The 18,823-nt window shown below is 40.5% G+C and overlaps 2 protein-coding genes across 3 annotated transcripts; one reads left to right on the top strand and one right to left on the bottom strand.

The window, feature by feature from the left end:
• Positions 1–8: 8 nt before the first annotated feature.
• gatm (glycine amidinotransferase (L-arginine:glycine amidinotransferase)) lies at positions 9–17,431 on the top strand. Of its 2 annotated transcripts, XM_056412814.1 has the most exons (10): positions 9–34; positions 5,986–6,050; positions 12,669–12,881; positions 13,031–13,226; positions 14,815–15,005; positions 15,146–15,283; positions 15,588–15,752; positions 15,853–15,916; positions 16,005–16,121; positions 16,255–17,431. In XM_056412814.1, coding segments are annotated over exons 1-10 (1,263 nt in total). In that variant the 5' UTR covers positions 9–33; the 3' UTR covers positions 16,368–17,431. The 2 variants fall into 2 exon arrangements, with proteins under 2 accessions (XP_056268789.1, XP_056268788.1); XM_056412813.1 differs by lacking the exons at positions 9–34; positions 5,986–6,050 and adding an exon at positions 10,819–11,805.
• zgc:158482 (uncharacterized protein LOC100009650 homolog) lies at positions 1,853–10,085 on the bottom strand. The gene is made up of 10 exons (XM_056412807.1): positions 9,272–10,085; positions 8,577–8,786; positions 8,317–8,475; positions 7,066–7,190; positions 3,878–4,072; positions 3,612–3,702; positions 3,248–3,446; positions 2,855–2,952; positions 2,592–2,722; positions 1,853–2,412 (listed from the first exon to the last, which is right to left on the bottom strand). Exons 1-10 carry the CDS (start codon positions 9,882–9,884, stop codon positions 2,236–2,238), a joined length of 1,998 nt encoding a protein of 665 aa, XP_056268782.1. The 5' UTR covers positions 9,885–10,085; the 3' UTR covers positions 1,853–2,235.
• Positions 17,432–18,823: the final 1,392 nt, after the last annotated feature.

Below are 18,823 nucleotides of genomic sequence, written 5' to 3'. Positions count from 1 at the left end.
CAGTGAAATCGGCTACTGCTGGCAATAATTACAAGTAAGTAACCTTTATGTGCTTTAGCCTTTCTGTCTTGTTTACCGCTTGGTCTCGCTTGCAATCCCATAACATATGTGTATCATACTAGTGCCATTATAACAAGCTGTTTTATTGAATTGTTGCCGATAATTAATTTTGGCTCAGTAACTAGTTTTGAAACCCAATAAGCCTGGTAAAATATCTGTTTCTTTCAGTTTTTGACTGACACACTGTCACACTCATGAGTCATTATTGCCGCCATTCAATTCTTATCGTTCGTCATCATTATTCATCAACCGTATGTCTAAATGATGGACATTTAGTACAAATGAAAAACTTAATTTTGTGTCTGGGTCAACTAATATTAAACATTTAAGATATTCACAAAAGTGATTGATATGAAGACTGATTAAAAAAGCAGTAACAAAATACATTAAAATGGACACACTAGTTTCCATTATGCCCATTACTGACCCCATGTTGACACCAAGAAAAGGCTCAGACATTTATTCCTCATCATTAAGAAATGTAATTTAGACACATATATGAACTAGAATGGGCACTCGGTAGAGCGCATACCTTCGCATATCACAAGATTGGGCATTGAATTATGAACATGTTGGCATTAGTTGCATGCCAATTGGACAAAAATGTATCTTGCTATGGTAAAAAAAAGATTTTGACCTTTCCATGACCTTGACCTTTGACCCGATTGATCCCAAAATCTAATCAAATGGTCCCCGGATAATAACCAATCATCCCACCAAATTCCATGTGATTCAAGAAGATTTGACCTGTTCATGACCTTTGACCTCGACCTTTGACCCGATCGATCCCAAAATCTAATCAACTGGTCCCCGGATAATAAACAATCATCCCACCAAATTTCATGCGATTCGATTCAATACTTTTTGAGTTCTGCGAAAGATTTTGACCTGTTCATGACCTTTGACCTTGACCTTTGACCCGATCGATTCCAAAATCTAATCAACTGGTCCCCGGATAATAAACAATCATCCCACCAAATTGCATGCGATTCGGTTCAATACTTTTTGAGTTTTGCGAATAACACGCATACAAATAAATAAATAAATACACGGCGATCAAAACATAACCTTCCGGCATTTTCAATGCGAAGGTAATGATTGAAGAATGGCAAACATCAGTATAACCAACAGCCTAACAGCATTTGTGACGCCAAGGCAGTAACAGTAAAACAACAACAACAGAAACAGGCTTGGTAACCTTGATTGAATGATCAAATCAAGGATCAACTTTCTGTGAATATTTCCATCTTAAGCAGCAAACTGATCATAAAATAATAAAAAACACATTTTCCTCGATTAGGATTGCAGACAGTGAAAATTACTGGATGTGAAAAGGTTGTCGAAATAAATGTTGCTCATGTGAAGCTGTGCCAACCGTGCTCTGAGGTAAGGTCATGTCACGTTACATTTTAACTGGGATGTGACTGATTCAAATTGATACAAGTTGCACAAGTTGTACCCCTGGAAGAAATCGGCCACTTAATGTTTCAATTTTCAAGGTTTCGAAGGCCTGTACAGCCACAATATAAATACCGGGAAATACTAAACACATAAGCGAACATGGCAAACAGGTATGTAAACACCCCTGTGAACATTGCTCTGTTGAATTCTTCTTGCATATGTGGGTGTCATTGTTGTTGATGTAGGGGAGAGTATACTTGTGGACATCCCGACCACACTGAGACTTAAGAGTCTCTGGTTGCATGTTGCATTTGTCTCCCCCTTGTGGTTCCCGCACGTCTGTCCCACCTGATATTAAGTCAAATCATATGCATATGAAAACTAGTCCTGGTTGTTTTGTAAGAATCACTTTAATTTTTAGGAAAGATTTTGTATTGACAGATATTGGCACAAAAACGTAAAATGTGTCATAGGTCCTGTTCTGGAAGTACAGTCCGAAGGTGTGCTCTCTGGAAGCATCTCATTAAACACTACATCCATTTATCGATACATAAAGCTTCACTTCAACACTCCAATACAGAATTAAGCAAAAGCAGCATCTCTCGTCTACAGCCTTTTATGAAGCCGTTTTATTCATCCATGTTATCTTACTACACTCAAATAATATGAGTATTCGTAAAAAACGACTTGTTCAATGGCCGAGCTGGAGGTTCATTATCAAAGGTATGACTGCAGCTGGCCTGAACGCACAGCTTGTGAACACGAAGCTCCAACTCATAGTCTGAAGGTTCCTGATACGATGGAGCTGTACACCTGAGCGGTCAGCGCTATGTAAGTCTTCTCTTTATCATCGAGGATGTAAATAGGGTCCTGGATACGCCCTGGATCGAAACTCTCCTCCACTAACTTCACTTTCATCTGCTTGAAGGTCCCCGTCACCTCCACTGCATTCTAGACAGACGCCACGCACAAAGGACAGTGTCAAGATATCACGACGGCTTCTCTTCACATGCCACTGTGAGGAAAACCGTCCAATATTTGATAAACAGAACATTTTCAAATGATTTAAATTGAATGTATAGTTTCTTCCTATAGTAAAATGCAGTAAAGTGTGTAATAAATAGACGTACCTGTATTCTTATGAAGCGAGGTCGGGCATATGAAGGGAGGTAGTTAACCACATGGTTATATATTGTACTTCCATCAAACTGAGCACCTTCATTCACAGTGACAGCTGCCATCCCAATGCGCCCCTCATACCCTGGAGGTGCCAAACACAATTGAAACGGACGAATAATTTCTTTACCAATTCATGAACAAATCAATGTCTCTATTCAATGTTCTGCCAATTGGAAGCCATGGCACGACAAAATGTAGAGGAAATGACCGCTACCTGGCACTTGGACTCCATAAACGTTGGCCTCTTTAAGACCATCACTTAGCGTCAGGATGTCAGAGACCTCGTTCGTGGCCACATTCTCACCTTTCCACCTGTTGAACAAACAAGTTGCAACTTTTATCAGTTTTCATTTGGTTTACAAAATACTCGTGTCAGAATCAAGGTCACGTTTGCCAAGCCTTTTTATAAGAGCCGAGTTCTCCAGTTTTGATAGTTTTTGTAGAAAGAGAGTTGTAAGAATAATGGATTGCATTTATTTAATGTAATTAGTCTTCTTTCTAAATGTTTACAAAAAATGGCAGAGTTTATCGTAACCCTGCTGGTAAATGAACGAGTAAAGAGATGAACCCAACATTAAAATCCCTCCGTCCATGATGAGTTCTGTACCTGAACGTGTCACCTACGCGATCCTGAAAGTAAATGAAGTTGTCTTTATCAATCTTCATTAGGTCTCCGCTGTTGAAGTAAAGATCTCCCTTCTTGAGAACATTACGAAGTCTTTTCCTCTCCGTCTGTTCCTCGTTCTGGGCGTAGCCGACGAAAGGAGCGATGTCTGTGATCTTCGACACCAGCAGTCCTGTCACACCTTCAGCAAAAAGACAAGGCATGTCTTTTACTGCCGTTGTCTATCAATTTCCTCATTTAGTTGGTAAATGACTCCTGCTGCCTGCAAGATCCAGATGTTCTATCGAGGATGATCGTGCATGTAAAGCATAGATACAGACATCAAGTTTAGCTGGAGTTCCTTCACCTTTGGGCGACTCCACGCAGAGGCCGTGAGCATCTCGAATTGGTTCATCTCGCTCTGTGTCGTACTTAATAAGAGTGAAGGGAAACAGCTTCTACAGGGGTAAAGAAGAAAAGATATTAGAGTTGCTTTATGTGGAAAATACATCTTTACACAAATAGTTGAATGATATTGACAGAAATGACATTCTGGCATATATGTGATTTCAACAAATGTACATAAATACCGACTTTTACATACACACTTAATAATTGTATTTTTTACCTTACCTGATGAAAAAAGTTAACCCGTCCAATAGCTCCAATTTTCCCTGCGTAGTTGATGAATCCCACATTTCCCTCTGTGGAGGCGTAAAACTCTCGGACCTGAATGTTCCCAAAGCGATTGAGAAACTCCCTCCATATCTCGGCTCTGACCCCGTTGCCAATGGCCAGTCTTACTTTATGTTCCTTGTCATTTTCTTTCTGCATTGTCAGAAACAAATAGAAAATTGATAGATAAAGCATTTTGCAAATAGTTTGATAGTTAATCCAGTAAAAGTGCTGGAATTGACTGAGTGATCACACAAAAAATACCTGTCAGCACTTGTTAAAGGTGTTTATAAAGTGTTTATAAAGTGTGAGAATACACTGCCTTGAAACACCAGGGGTGCAAACCCATCTGGGGTGAAAAGGTGACAGAGGCGACAACCCAAGAAGATTGTTCTTTATAAATATCAGCTTTAAAATGTCAATTTTATCATGACTAAATTGTAATAGTTATTTCACCGTAATAAACTTGTTTAGAAGATTCCAGTGTGTACACTGTACAATAGTAGTTTCATGTTGGTAAACAAGATGCCAGAAGTTTACTGTAATTTACAGGTCAATTTGTTGCAGTGAATTCGTCCTCAAATGAATGTAATACTTCTGCATATGAAAAGGCGTACATTAGTTTAGGCTACAGCCACACGTGCGGCGCCTCGTGGAAACTTCGCCCGACAGGAGAAAGCGAGGCCCGAGCACCGAGCACTACGTACCTCGTAGCCCAAAACAACTCTAAACTTGAATCTCCACTACTTATACTTGACCTACTTTGGATTCAAAGCGATAATTATTGTCAAAAAGGTGATAAGTTAAACCCCAACCCACACACACATGCGAAGCCATGCGCTTCATAATACGGACATAATTCACCAAATTAGGCTTTTAATAAGGATCCTCTCTAATCCCTTTCTATATGTGAGAATTTGTAATTGAAAAAACTGTTGACATGAGCAAAAATACTTCTGAGCGCATTAAAAATAAAATGTTCTCTAAAATCAAACCATTTCCTATACTTCCTCGTGGGTGAAGTGTATTCTACAAAATGAGCTGTACAAAAGCTTATTTTGGGTCATCTGGAACATGCAGCATCTGAAAACATCTGTTATTCTAAGCTCAGGAAAAGTTGACTTTTTAGAGACACATGGTACTCATTCCCAGAGGTATATCAAGTATTGAAGTAGCAACACTTTACACATCTGAAGCAGTAAAATGCAACACATCAATGCAGTGGTAATCTTAATCCAAACACAAATAGATACAAGAAAAGCATGCATTCTAGTGCATTATTAATACAAGTATATATATATATCCTACTGAGACCCAGCCCAATAAATTGTGTCCTCTGTGGTGGACATTAAGTCAATTTATATTAAAATAAATTATTATAAAAAAACTATTAATGTTTAGGCTACAGTCATAAATAGAAAACAAATCTATGACAATGGGCTGAGGACACTGTGATGCACACTACTCCTTTTCCATTGTTCAATGCATGTACTTTTACATAGTGTGTGTGGAGGGGGGGGGGGGGTGAGTGTGTGTGCGTGTACTCATGATGGTGTACTTAAATACACACTCACGATATCAGTATTTTACTGGACTGTTTTACATTAAATTATTTTTGTTTACTCAGCTGGACTAGTTACTTACATATTACACAGATACAGATTACTCTTTCTGTCCGGAAAGCCATCTATCCTTTGGGATGTTCAATGTTTGTAAGGAACTATAAGAAATACTTTAAATGTGGCCCTAAAGTTGACTCGTCCAGAGTAATCTGGTTGCCAAGTCACTTATTATGGTCTTCCTAAATTAAGGCCAGCATCTATTCCTAGTGATGGCCAGATACAGACAGGCTCCTCCTCGGACTCCAACGAGGTCACACGGGAATTTGAGACTGAACTTCATGTGATGCAATTAGATACTCTGAATGGCCATACATGTAGGCAGAATGTGTACAGTTCACCGAAATACAGCAGACATCTTTGAGTGTTGTGAAAAGTATGCAATGCTGCTTTAAAAATGTTTTTGAGCATATTATCATATTTATTGATATTAACATGTATCCACAGTGTTTCAACCCCTACAGATAATGACGCAGAAGGATGGAACCCGAGATTTAACGATTTCTATTCTGGTAAGCCAGCTGTGCTGTGCTGTGGGAATGTACTGATTTGGAAAGTTATCTCTGACTGGATGTGCCCCAATGGCAGCTTGCTGCAGCCGGTTTACAGTTCTCAGCAGCTGTCTCCATTGAAAACAGTTTGACACTTGTTTAGACAGAAGAGAGGAGGCATGGTTCGACAGCGCCATGACAACGTTCTTATGGGAGTTGGTGTGTCTCGCTATCTTGTCATTGAAAATGGTAAATTCTATGCCACAAATATATTCCTGTAAAGGCCTTTTCTATTGGTCCCTGGTTAAGAAGGAGGGAGACCTTTACATCCTGCCAACCCTAAAAGAAATTCCAATGGTTTAGGTTTCAGATGAGTGTTTTCACTGTCACATGATCAAGACACTGCTGCAGAGGCTTTTCAACAAAGAAAACCAAGTGGGGTCGACATGGAATAACTTTTACTTAGAGACTACAAAAGAAAACTAGAGGGCAATTTAAAATAGTTGTAAAATATTGCTATCAAACTTTAAAATCTGCAAATATCTGCTCAACAAATATTATTCCTACTTAACCAATGCTGACATATTCTGAGCTCTGCAATGGCTGCAGCAACACGACGTGAAAGGCTAGGAACAGTGCAAATCACTCAATTACTCAATTATCTTTACTTTCATTATAATTATTATTTATTTAGTTTTTCATTGTTATTATTAATATTATTACCATTTATTTACCTATTAATGTATTCCTCTCCTCGTCCACTTCCTCTTAAAACATGCCTGTAGATTCCTATGGTCACAGTTATTTATATATAACATATGACACACACATGACTTACACAACACATTTTCATACATGCACACCAACACAGGCAATACTCTAATAACCTGGATCTTATTAAAACCATGATGTCTTTTTCATACACCTTGTGTTAATTCCTGTATATTTTGTTAAACCTTTGTCTGTCTACCTGTCACCTGTTTGTAATATGTTACAGTGACAAAGTAAAAAACAAGAGCAATAATAATAAATGTACCTTCGGTGTGCTACAGAGGTAACGCATCACCTCTCCGATGTACTGCACAACAGTCACACTGTGTTTCCTGCAGTCGTCCCAAAACTGAGAAGCAGAGAACTTCCTCTTCAGAATGATAGTTGACCCTTCACAGTAAGACAGAAAAACAGAACATTTGATTATGAGCTGAAATGTGATGGCAATAGAATGTTATGGCTTTCATCTCAGCACGTTCTGCACTTTATATTGACTTGAATTTCAGATGAATTTCTGTACTTTATGTGAAGATTGATGATTTCCAAAACACTCATGTCAACAACATTAGACTGTATGTAATTTAGCAGCATGTTGCGATGTTGGATATTTCCCAACATGTGTGTAACTGCGGCTGCGAACCCAGACACATAATTGGGATGTGAACTGTTGCCTATTTATTAAAAAGCAGCTAGAAAGTCGAGGTAATCTGGTTGTGGTTCAGATTACCGGTTCACAGCGACAAAGTACTCTTTCATTTAGTTTCCCATAGGGACAGAAAACCCAGCGGGACGAGGGGGATCAGGGGCATCACTTCTTGTGAAGACCATTTTGCAGCAGTGTGGCCTCATATTAAGGTTGCATGTGAGTGTCATATTAGGGTTTTGAAACTGAATGCCATGTGTGGGAACCCAGTGAGGGACCAAATCCTCATCAAAATAATGAATCAGTGTATGTCACTTATCAGGGTTGTCCTGCGAAAACCATGCATCTCCAAAAACGTGGACTTTTCAGGACCTAAGAAGAACCGCTTTGTTGACAGCTTTGTGATGACACTTTTTTCAGCTAATCCAATGGCATTTCAAAACGGTTGATTTAGTTTAAGGAGTAGAGACCTAAGGTTTCCTCAAGACATTAACTATGTCAATAATGTATGACAACAAACTGAACCTGGATCTGTCGGCACGCACAACTTCTTTTTGTGTTTGGTTTAGGTCTCAAACCATTGTTGTGTTTTGCTTTATGGTACAAAGATGTTACACCTGTTTTGACATCAGCTTGAATCACTGGCAGTTGAAGCCCTTTGCGGTCAACCTGGTAAACTTGAGGAGGGAAATTAAGGTGTGGCAAAGCCTTTGAGACGTTTATCTCTTGCTGCAGATTGGCCCGAGATCAAATAAGTATAGAGTTTTCACACAGTAATTTAACCGTGCCTGAAATGTATAAAACAACATAAAAACTTCCCACTGTCCTCACAAAGTCGTGTTTGCTTCACGCTCTAGTCTTAGCTCGCCTCACCTGTCTCAATGGCGCCGATGAAGCCTATGATGAATCCAGCTGTGTGGTACAGAGGCAGATTCAGGTAGATGACATCACTAGACGTGACTCCGTTTGAAGATAAAACAGCCAGAGCGGTTAAGAGGCGGTTCTGATTGACCACAGCCGCCTTTGGGAGACCTGGAATAACACACACACACACACACACACACACAAAACACACCTTGACAACAGTCATCGCAGGAATTGATTATCACTTAGGACCGAAAGACAAACCATACCTGTAGTTCCAGAGGTGTAAATATAAACGGCAGGACTTTTGAACGTGATGTGTGATCTGAGGGATCGAGGGAGCGAAGCGTCTGCCGCGTCGTCCACTTTATCAGAGAAGCTCTCGATCCCAGGTGTGTCACAGTGTTTGGTCATCAGGAGGACAGTGACGCCCTGCACCTTCAGTGAGGGCAGCACGTCCTCCACTGCTTCCTTGAGCTCTGTAAAGGGACATAAACGACAGTCATAACCACCAGTTTCAGGTTAATATGCAGATATTGTTCCACTATTGGCAGTGAAATATAAATAAATAAAAACATTATTGAATCCAACCAAAACCTTGCAGGCTTGGCTTTGACTTTGAGTTGAGTTTGGATAGCAGTTACTGAGAAGCTGGAAGAGGGAATAGTTGGGGAACTTTGGCCATTAGTTTTGGAAACAAAGTAATTGTGGGGACAGTATTTTTAAAACAGTTGAAACTTCTCACCCTGAATAAACAACCCCCGAAAGTGAACATCTCTATATTTGGACGGGGAAAATAAATCTCTATATTTTTCACAGGGGTTGAGGTCAAAATTGCTGCAAACACAAACCATGGGATTTAGTTTTCCAGTCGCCAAGCGTGGCTTAAAGAGCAAGACTCACTCTAGGAAAAGGTTTGCCCATTTGCTGTGCGCAAAAGGTGCACACGTGCGCAGCCGCGTACCTGGGGCCGCGATCAACACCGTCGCCTTGCAGCAGTTAAAGCAGTGCAGCAGGGACTTGGTGCGGATGTTGTGATTGAGAAGAGCCACGGGGGAGCCTAATTTGGCCAGGGCCAACCACGTAAACATGAAGGCGGGCTCATTCCCCATGAAAAGTGCCACGGTGTCCCCAGCCCGATACCCAGGGTGAGCCCGCAGCGCGTTGGCGGTTTGGTCGCTCCTCTTGTTCGTGTACGCGTACGAGTAGCTCTCATCTTCAAACGCAACGAAGGTCTTGTGTGGATGCGCAGCGGTCTGCTCCAAGAAGCGGTCCAAAACAAAGAAAAGAGGTCTCCTCCTTCGCCTCGACACAAACTTCACTAAAATATGCAGCAGATCCCAGAAATACACCAAATCCATCCAAAGATACGGGGCCAAAGTTCGCAGTGCGATCGGTAGGATGAGAACGGTAGCCAACACGACTGAAATCAAACAGACCGTCATGTTGTCTCTACGGGTTGTGTGAAAACAAAAACAACAACTCAAATAAGTAAGGCAAGAACAACAGCGTAGCTTTGGGGCTGCAAAACGGGGAGTGTTTCGCCAATAAGGGTTGTGTTCAGTGGGGCGGGGCATTTTCTCAAAAAGTAGCTTCAGCTTATAGAAAAGGCTAAATATTTGAATATTCCGGAATAGGGAAAATTGTTCAGCAGCAGCGTGTGTCGCTATGTTCAAACTTTACTACACAAACATAGTAAATGGACCTATTTGGATTTCCTGCAGCGCGGTGTGTTAACACATGATACATGGAGCTGAGACATAATTCGACATCTCAAACGTCACAATGGGTCCCACCCCCACATCACACAGACACACACACACTCACACACACACACACACACACACACACACACACACACACACACACACGACTGGTATGTGGAGGGCCACGAGCCAAACAAGGACTGGGAGCCACTTGGTTCATCCACAACAATGTGAAGTGTAGTTGATGCATGTTTATCGTTTATGTGAACTAAATCTGACTCGTCACTCACACTGTCACATAACAGTGGGGGAAATTAGTACCAGTTGCAGTAAGTATAGTCTATTTTTGCCAATGACTTGTTGGAGTACGAGTGGGAAAACATGCACACACAATATGACAAAACTATTTATGCAGTTTAATCCTCAGACACATTTTGTGTCCACACAAAAAGATTGGACACAGCAGCCCTGGTTCTGTTCAAATCTGCATCTTTATACATCACAAAATAACACATTGTATCTTGTTTGCTGAATAACTCTCGAACATGAACGTGCAAAACTGCATGTTGCAGTTTAAGGGGCGGTTTTGTGCCTGACTATTTATTGCACTAAAGCAACTCCTTGAACTCACATATCAGCTCATGCATCTGCTGGATTGGATGCACTTAGTGATGATGAATTCATTATTGCAGCTTTAACTATAGTTAGGCGAACAAAGTTCTCTTTATGACCAATGTAATTGATGCTGTGGAAGTGAAGGCATCATCGGTGAATAACCGCTGGACCCTGGGCATTAGCTAACGTTTTTTTCTCTCTAGAGGGCGGGGTATCAGAGGTCACTGAGGTCTTTGGGTTGTGAAACTCTTGTGAGCACAGTCCAGCAGAGCATGTGGTGAGAGCCTGCACAAGGCTATCTATTTCTTTGATGATGTCTCCTCCATTCTCACCCTTCGCTGTGCTTCGACTCCCAGTGTGCTCGTTCTAATGTTCCAGAACAATGCAATGCCATTGTTATACTGTTAATGTTAGTACATCTCATTGGAGAGAAAAGAGTCAAATGAAAAAGCATGACGAGCAATCACAGACAGTAAAGCCAATTATTAAGGAGATTTATTAAATGTGCTTATTTTCCAAAAACATTTTACAAGTGGCCTTTTGTAATTAACGCAGGAAACGTGAATAAGAGAATATTGGGGGAAAAAACTTTACTCTTAGACTTGTACATTTAAATTAAATACTGGATAAATTAAATCAGTCAATGTATGTGTTCAGCCCTTTATGTAGTAGCAGACAAGGTGCAGTCGATTCCAATAATGTATAACTTCGAAATGACATGTGTTTTAATAGTCTTTTACCGTTCTTTTATTTTCTTCAGCAGAAATAGCATTGCTCAAGTCACTATTTTGAAAGAAGAAAAACAAAAAATGTTCTGCATGATGCAAATATTTCTTGATACATTTTCAGACGCAGTCCTTGGAAACTTTGGAGCGCCTCATAGACCAGTTGATAAGAATTTGCTTGAGTCAGGGATTGAGTTTCAGAAAGGCTTTTTTCAAAGTCACGTTGCCCCACAACATGAGCGCGACCAATAGTCTCAGAGGCGTGCAGACCCACCACTATAAAGTTGGCTTTGGGCTGAGGCGTCTTCATTCATGTGCAAACTGGGAGGTGGATCCTGCACTGCCGGTTGATTTCACTGACACACTTACTATTACGTTGGACAATGCTGCGAGTCAGGTGTCTGAGAGGAGGTAGCAGAGGGGCCGAGGCTGCCCATCTGATCGGAGCCATGGTTGGTATTGTGGTGGTTTCATGTATTCTTCTACTTTTTCCTTCCAGAAATGTTCGAACAATTTGTTGTTGTTGTAAAAAAAAAAACACATATTGGTAAATAAGTGAACAAAAGAAATATGTTGGACATTCTCTTCACTGGACTCTCTATCGGAGCTCCTTCTTTAGCTTGGGATCAGTTTCATTCATTTATTGATTTTTGTTGTTGTTTTGTGTGATTGAGAATTTCAGCTGAAATTACAATTTGGAGAAGAAGAAGAAAACTAAAACGATTATCTCAAAGAGACATTAGTCAAAAGATTGATTTGTTTCTAACTGCTGAGAACGTTTTTTATGTCTCTGGTGTCTGAGTGACAGTGAACAGCTGTTTGCCACAGATGCTCTCCCACACTCAGTGACACTGGAGCTGATCAGTCAGCAGAGGTCTCTCTGTGGAGATCGCGGCCCTCTTAGTGACATGTGAACTTTAGCACCAAAGAAACCGACTTTTGTGAAGCTGATATCGGTGTTAATTATCAGCCTCTGCTGTTTCACTGTGTTTGAATTAGACTTTGTGTGTGTGAGCTGCCCGCTACGTCATTTACCAGACTCTTATTACTTTTAATGTCTCTTTATATCTGGAGCTAAAATACAACAACAAACAAGCAAATAGCAATAGTAACACACATGGCTGGTTTTGTTTTAAACTAAGATACAGATTGTATTAATATGTGTAGTTTATTTGATCTGAAAAGGTTGATTACATTAAAAAAATTAGTCATTCTTAGTATCTGTAATTTCACAAAACTGAGGGGCTTTTTTGTGTGCTGTAGAAAATTATAAAATACCTCCAAAAATGTATGCTTCATTTCCTCCTCTCCTCAGCTTGGACGGGCGGTGACTGGATGGGTGCAGAGGGCCTTCCAAAGCACTTCCAGTGCAGCAGCTGCACAGCCGCGTCATGCTGCTGAACACATTACTGAGCCCGTCCAGCAGGAGTGCCCTGTGTGCAGCTACAATGAATGGGACCCTCTTGAGGAGGTCATCGTGGGTCGTGCCGAAAACGCCTGTGTGCCTCCCTTCACCGTGGAAGTGAAAGTAAGCCATTATGTCAAGATGTCCTCTGTGACCCAAATCACACAATGCTCACATGTGGGCCACTGTTGTGCAGGTAAAGAGCAACTGATGTGTGCAAGGTGAGACAGTGAGATTAACTTCACGTTGTCATTTTGTGAACCTCTCAACAGGCTAACACATATGATAAGTATTGGCCCTTCTACCAGCAGTATGGGGGCCAATCTTTTCCTAAGGACCACTTGAAAAAAGCTATTGTTGAGATTGAGGAAATGTGCAATATTCTGCGTCACGAGGGCGTCACTGTGAGGAGGCCCGAGCCCCTCAACTGGTCCAAGGAATATAAAACTCCAGACTTCACGTCATCAGGTAAAGAAGTAGACGGAGCAGGGGTGTCACTCACAGATTAGCCTTTTAAACATGTTTTCATTGCCCATTTATATCAAAGATATGTTGAAATTGTATGCGTAAAGATGTAGTCTAAAGCTCAAAGCCAGTGAGCAATAAAAACACAAGTACTAGTAGAATTTGGAGTTACTTTACTTGATTATTAGGGCTGTCAATCGATTTAAAAAAATTAACTAATTAATCGCACATTTTGAAATTCATTAATCGCGATTAAAAGTTTCTTTTTCTTCTTTTTAAAGACAAAACTTCACACAGAGCTGTGTTTTCAAAGAGGCTCCTACCTATAAAGTGCCAGCGAGGTATTTAATATTGTGGATGATAAATTGTTTTTTCAGTGAAACATCCAGATTAGTATAAAAAAAAGAAGTATACTGAGACCCCATTGGTCCTGTCATCTTTAACATTGAACAGCAGAACCAGTGGCCTTGGTAACTGACTGACATTCACATGTCACGTTAACCCTCTGGAGGCTGGGGGCATGTTCTCCATTTTACAAAAAAATGTAAATTCACCTTTTAAAGGCGTTTTCATGTGACACATGCCCATGTGTTATACATCAAACATTCCAGAACAATCTCAGCTCTATACAATGAGGCTCAGTTGTCCTCGCGCCGTGTTCTCTGTCTTCTCTGACTTCTCTGACTGACAGGTTGCTAATGAGCCTCACCTGTGTGATGGGAGGTCCTTTGTGATTTACTGAGTGTTCATTGGTTGTTTTTTTCGCAAAATGTTGACAGACAAACGGATTGACAAATCACGTTGAAGGTTTCGTGTGACGAGTTATTTCCGCGCCGCGTCACCCGACACGTCGCCCCTCCGTTCCTCTGTGTATCAGAGGGGGAGACGGGAGGAAGGAGGAGCAGGAGGAAACCCGACTGATTCATCCACGAGTTTAAACTGATTTCTGCTCCTTATTTTCGCGGAGAAATAATTTTTAAAATAACGGAAACAGTGTTAAACCGTACTGCCGCGGTTTGACACTCAGAGGAGTGTAAAAACTTCAAGGCACACCGGAAGTAAACAAAGTTGCGTTAATTGCGTTAAAATATTTTAGTGCGTTAACGCGGCCAAATTAATCGCATAGATTAACGCGTTAACGCTGACAGCCCTATTGATTATATTTCTAGTAGACCACAGTTCAGAGGGTGATATTGTCCCATGTTTTTCCCAACTAAAGTTACTATTCCCTTTGAGATTTGTTCATTAAATATGCATTTTTATTGAGTAAACCACACAGAAGTATAAAACTACCTCCCCAACCAGAAAAAGCACCAAAGTACTGTTTACCTTTTAATGCATCAATAATAATCGTCCTATATTATAATGATATAACACTGACAAGGCCTATATTATAATGATCTAACACTGACAAGGCCTATTCTACCTAACAAGTACTTTATTTGGGAAATACTAATGAAGCTCTTCTTTAATGTAATGTTACTTTTACTTCTTTCACCTGCTGGTCTCTTTCTGTGTGATAACAGCACTCAAATTGTATTTTATAGAATATTTTAAGTAAGGTAATGGTGCATTGCTGAATCTGTTGCAGGCATGTATGCTGCCATGCCCCGAGACATCCTCTTGATTGTGGGGAATGAGATCATTGAGGCGCCGATGGCCTGGAGGGCTCGCTTCTTCGAGTACAGAGCGTACAGACCTTTGATCAAGGAGTACTTCAGAAACGGTGCAAAATGGACCACTGCTCCTAAACCCACGATGGCCGATGAGCTGTATGATCAGGTGAAGCTTTATCTTGTGAGATTAGGACAGTGCATGCTACACGTTGGCAAGTACAGGACGATTCCTCATGTCGCCACAGATCTCTGCAGGCCACACACTGATCAATTGAGTGTAAATTCCAACTGGGTGGTGTCTTTCAGGACTACCCAATCCGCACAGTGGAGGACAGACACAAGCTGGCTGCCGAGGGGAAGTTTGTGACTACTGAGCACGAGCCCTGCTTCGATGCTGCCGACTTCATCCGAGCCGGGAGGGACCTTTTTGTTCAGAGGAGTCAGGTATGAAGGCTGTCACACTTGTGAGCATGTCTGCCATCTGATATGGAGGGTGATTATCCTTAAAAGCATCCTAGGTATAAGTATCGACGTCTGACGTGTTAATGGGAGTCACCTGCAAAACGACATGCAAAGTGCAGAGCGAGAGATTAGATAAGGCAAGGATTTGCTTCAGCTAGATGACACATTGATGTCTCTGTGCACACCAATTCACATTTCATTCACTCCACACGAATACAGGTATCGAGACAAGTTTAAGAATATACAGCTCAAACCTCCTCCACTGATTATTTGTTGTTTTTTGTAGGTTACAAATTACATGGGAATTGAGTGGATGCGCCGTCATCTGGCTCCAGACTACAACATCCACATAATCTCATTCAAGGACCCGAACCCCATGCACATTGATGCCACTTTTAACATCATCGGGCCAGGACTGGTGCTGTCAAACCCTGATCGCCCATGTATCCAGGTACTGTAGGGCAGGAAAAGGCTGCCTTTCAACTCTCACAGTGTCCTGTGCTGCCCACTTGTGGACAACGGCTTTCATTTCTCTTTGTCCCCTTCCTCAGATCGACATGTTCAAGAAGGCTGGTTGGACTGTTGTGAAACCTCCCACCCCTCTGATTCCTGATGGTGTGTAGCAAAAGTCATCTTCTCCTCCAAATGGAACATGTTCCCAGCTGTTTCTTTAAATATTCCTCCCCTCTCCCTTTCTATGTAGACCACCCACTGTGGATGTCCTCCAAATGGCTGTCCATGAACGTCCTGATGTTGGGTGAGGACCGTGTTATGGTTGACGCGAACGAGATCACAATTCATAAAATGTTCGAGCGCCTCGGTGAGTTCCTACATTTAAGTTATTCCATCTTGTTTTGCAGCATTTAAGATCAATTTCAACTGACGTTCTGATCTTCCCATTCATCTGTATTAAAATACTCTGTATTTGAGGCATACATGTGTTTTTGTTGCAGGCATCAAGACCATAAAGGTGAATATACGCCACGCCAACTCCCTGGGTGGGGGCTTCCACTGCTGGACCACCGACGTCCGCCGCCGCGGTCCCCTGCAGTCCTACTTCCACTAGCCATGCCAGAAATAGGCAGTTTTTATTGAGCTTCAATTTGGAATTGTGCTTCCACTCTAGTTATTGAATCATTATTGTCAGTCAGTTGTGTATGTACACACTAATCACAAATCTACTCCTGGACTAATTTCATTTGTGTGTTTGGCTGCAGCTCAAAATCAAAGCAGTATACTGTTCAAATTTGCCTGGAACAAACTATTAATGGGGCAATCTCATCATGACAGGTGGCACCAAAGATATTTTCTGGAGATGTGTCTTTCTGCCCTGAATTAACATGTATGAATTGTTTTGTCTATGCTGTGCATCACAGTGCCTTTGCAAACAGCTCTGTCCTGATATCTCTATAGCTGTAACATAACATACACATGCTCAATAGCTACAAATTAACATAACTTTACTTAATCCAGTAATCTCAATATTAACTGCATTTCTGGCCTGGCTATTGTGAAGCTGAATTGTTTATGGCTCATTCATCTAAAAGTCATAACTTTGAGTACAAGGTACATTTTGGTATGTGAAAGTCATAAAAGAAAGAGGAGAGACGCTACCTCCTCGTGGAAAAGTCAGGCACCAAGTTTGTCCAAAGTTTCTTTTTTTTATTGAAACAAATGTATAAAAGTTGTTAAGTAGGTCATTAAACAATATACATTTATTGTCCTTGTTTTGTAAAGATTTGTATTGATTTAACAGACAAAGTTCTATTTATATTTGTAATACTCATGATTGGATTATATATTTACTTTAACAGTTTGTAGTCCATATCAGATATTGTGTACTCTTTGCCTTTTCTCCTATTGCATATCTAGGCCAGTTATATGCTACTCGCCATTCTCACAAACTGATTGGTTGCTTATATATACATATATATGTGCGACGCAAAAATGCGAAAGAGTGAAACGTGTTTAGTTGTGAAGATGTTTTCTGATTCTTTGCTGTATTGATTGTAGGATGTTTAAGTCTTAAGATTTATTTTTAAACAATTAATTAAAGGGAGGCTTCAGCTCAACAGACGAATGCAAGTGATATTTTGTATGATGCAACATTAATAAATGTAATCAAAAAGGGTCGTGAGTCAGTTTTTTGTTATATTATTTGTTTCATTTAACACGTGTTTTTTCAGTGAAAACATATTGCAGCATATCCGTAGTGTGAGAAGTACTGATATATTTTACTTAATCAAAAGTATAAACACAAGTTAAGATTGAGTACAGTCTCTTTTATTTGTTTTAGTTACTATTTAAATAGCAGCATTTTAAATATTAATGTGGAGTTATTTGACTTCTTCACATACTGTTAAGCAGTTTTTCCAGTTGCATTATATTTTAGAGGTTGGTCATATATATATATATATATATACATATACATATATACATGTATATATATACACATAGTCGGGGGTGAGTGGGTAGCAGGTCCGTCTTTCAATCAGGGGGTTGGAGGTTCAATCCCCGCCCTAGTCGATGTGTCCTTGAGCAAGACACTTAACCCTGAGTTGCTCCCTGTAGCTGCGTCTACGGTGAATGAATGTAACAGTATTGTAAGTCGCTTTGGATAAAAGCATCAGCCAAATGACATGTAATGTAATATATACATATATATATAAATATACATATATACGTATATATATATATGCGTTAACGCTGACAGCCCTAATATACATATATATATATACACATATTTATTTTTTTGTTTACTTTGAACCTGAATCATCAAATACAGGCAGAGGAGTACATTTATGATATTTCCCTTTGAACTGTAATGGAGTTGAAGGTATAAAGTGTGAATCTGTGACGGGTCGTACCACGGGTAGCGAGGGGCAAGAGCTCATGTGCAGAGGAACGACCAGGACTCAGTGTGGATAACAAAAACACTATTTACTGAGGCAAAAGTTTTCCAAAAAGCAACAAAGCACAAAAAGGGGCAGGCAGAGGATCGGAGGTCCATGCAGGCAGGTCAGAACAGGCAGAATACTCAGTATCAACACTAAAGACAAGACTACAGACAAAAGACAACAATCCAGCAAGAGACAAGGGAAAGACTCGCACAATATATAGGGGGGGAAACAGGTGTACGACATGAGACAGTAACAAGACGAGAGTGGCTGAGAGCAGGTGAAGAGGATGAAACAATCAAGGAGACACAGAGGAGACGCTGAGGAGGGCCTTACAGAAAGTAAATCATAAAATATTCTGTGTGGGTCACAGATCTGAGAACTTGGGATCTATTCACCTGGTTGATGAAGTTTCCTTTAACTGTAACTTATTTGTGTCTGTGAACATGAACCAGGCTGATATGTCAGTGGGAGAGAAATGGTATTACTGGACAAATTAAAATGTGCACTACTTTATTTATTCATTACTTTTGTTTAAAAAGAAGGCCACTTCTTCACAGTGATTCTATTAAATTGGCTAAGTAAAAAAAAGGCTTGTAGTCAGAGGTGCTATTTCCAGTTCATA

Source organism: Pseudoliparis swirei, chromosome 4 (assembly GCF_029220125.1).
Source record: "Pseudoliparis swirei isolate HS2019 ecotype Mariana Trench chromosome 4, NWPU_hadal_v1, whole genome shotgun sequence".
Taxonomy (NCBI): domain Eukaryota; kingdom Metazoa; phylum Chordata; class Actinopteri; order Perciformes; family Liparidae; genus Pseudoliparis; species Pseudoliparis swirei.
This window is presented reverse-complemented; position numbering and strand designations above follow the sequence as displayed.

What these genes read in the sequence shown, in the direction of transcription:
- zgc:158482 (XM_056412807.1), bottom strand. Translation starts at nt 9,884, where the DNA reads ATGCCCCGCCCCACTGAACACAACCCTTATTGGCGAAACACTCCCCGT. An exon ending in TTACACCTCTGGAACTACAG is followed by an intron (nt 8,476 to 8,576) that starts GTATGGTTTGTC and finishes GTGTTATTCCAG; the next exon opens with GTCTCCCAAAGGCGGCTGTG. An exon ending in CGCGTAGGTGACACGTTCAG is followed by an intron (nt 2,953 to 3,247) that starts GTACAGAACTCA and finishes TTTGTTCAACAG; the next exon opens with GTGGAAAGGTGAGAATGTGG.
- gatm (XM_056412813.1), top strand. Translation starts at nt 11,737, where the DNA reads ATGCTGCGAGTCAGGTGTCTGAGAGGAGGTAGCAGAGGGGCCGAGGCT. An exon ending in CCTTCACCGTGGAAGTGAAA is followed by an intron (nt 12,882 to 13,030) that starts GTAAGCCATTAT and finishes ACCTCTCAACAG; the next exon opens with GCTAACACATATGATAAGTA. An exon ending in TAAAATGTTCGAGCGCCTCG is followed by an intron (nt 16,122 to 16,254) that starts GTGAGTTCCTAC and finishes TTTTTGTTGCAG; the next exon opens with GCATCAAGACCATAAAGGTG.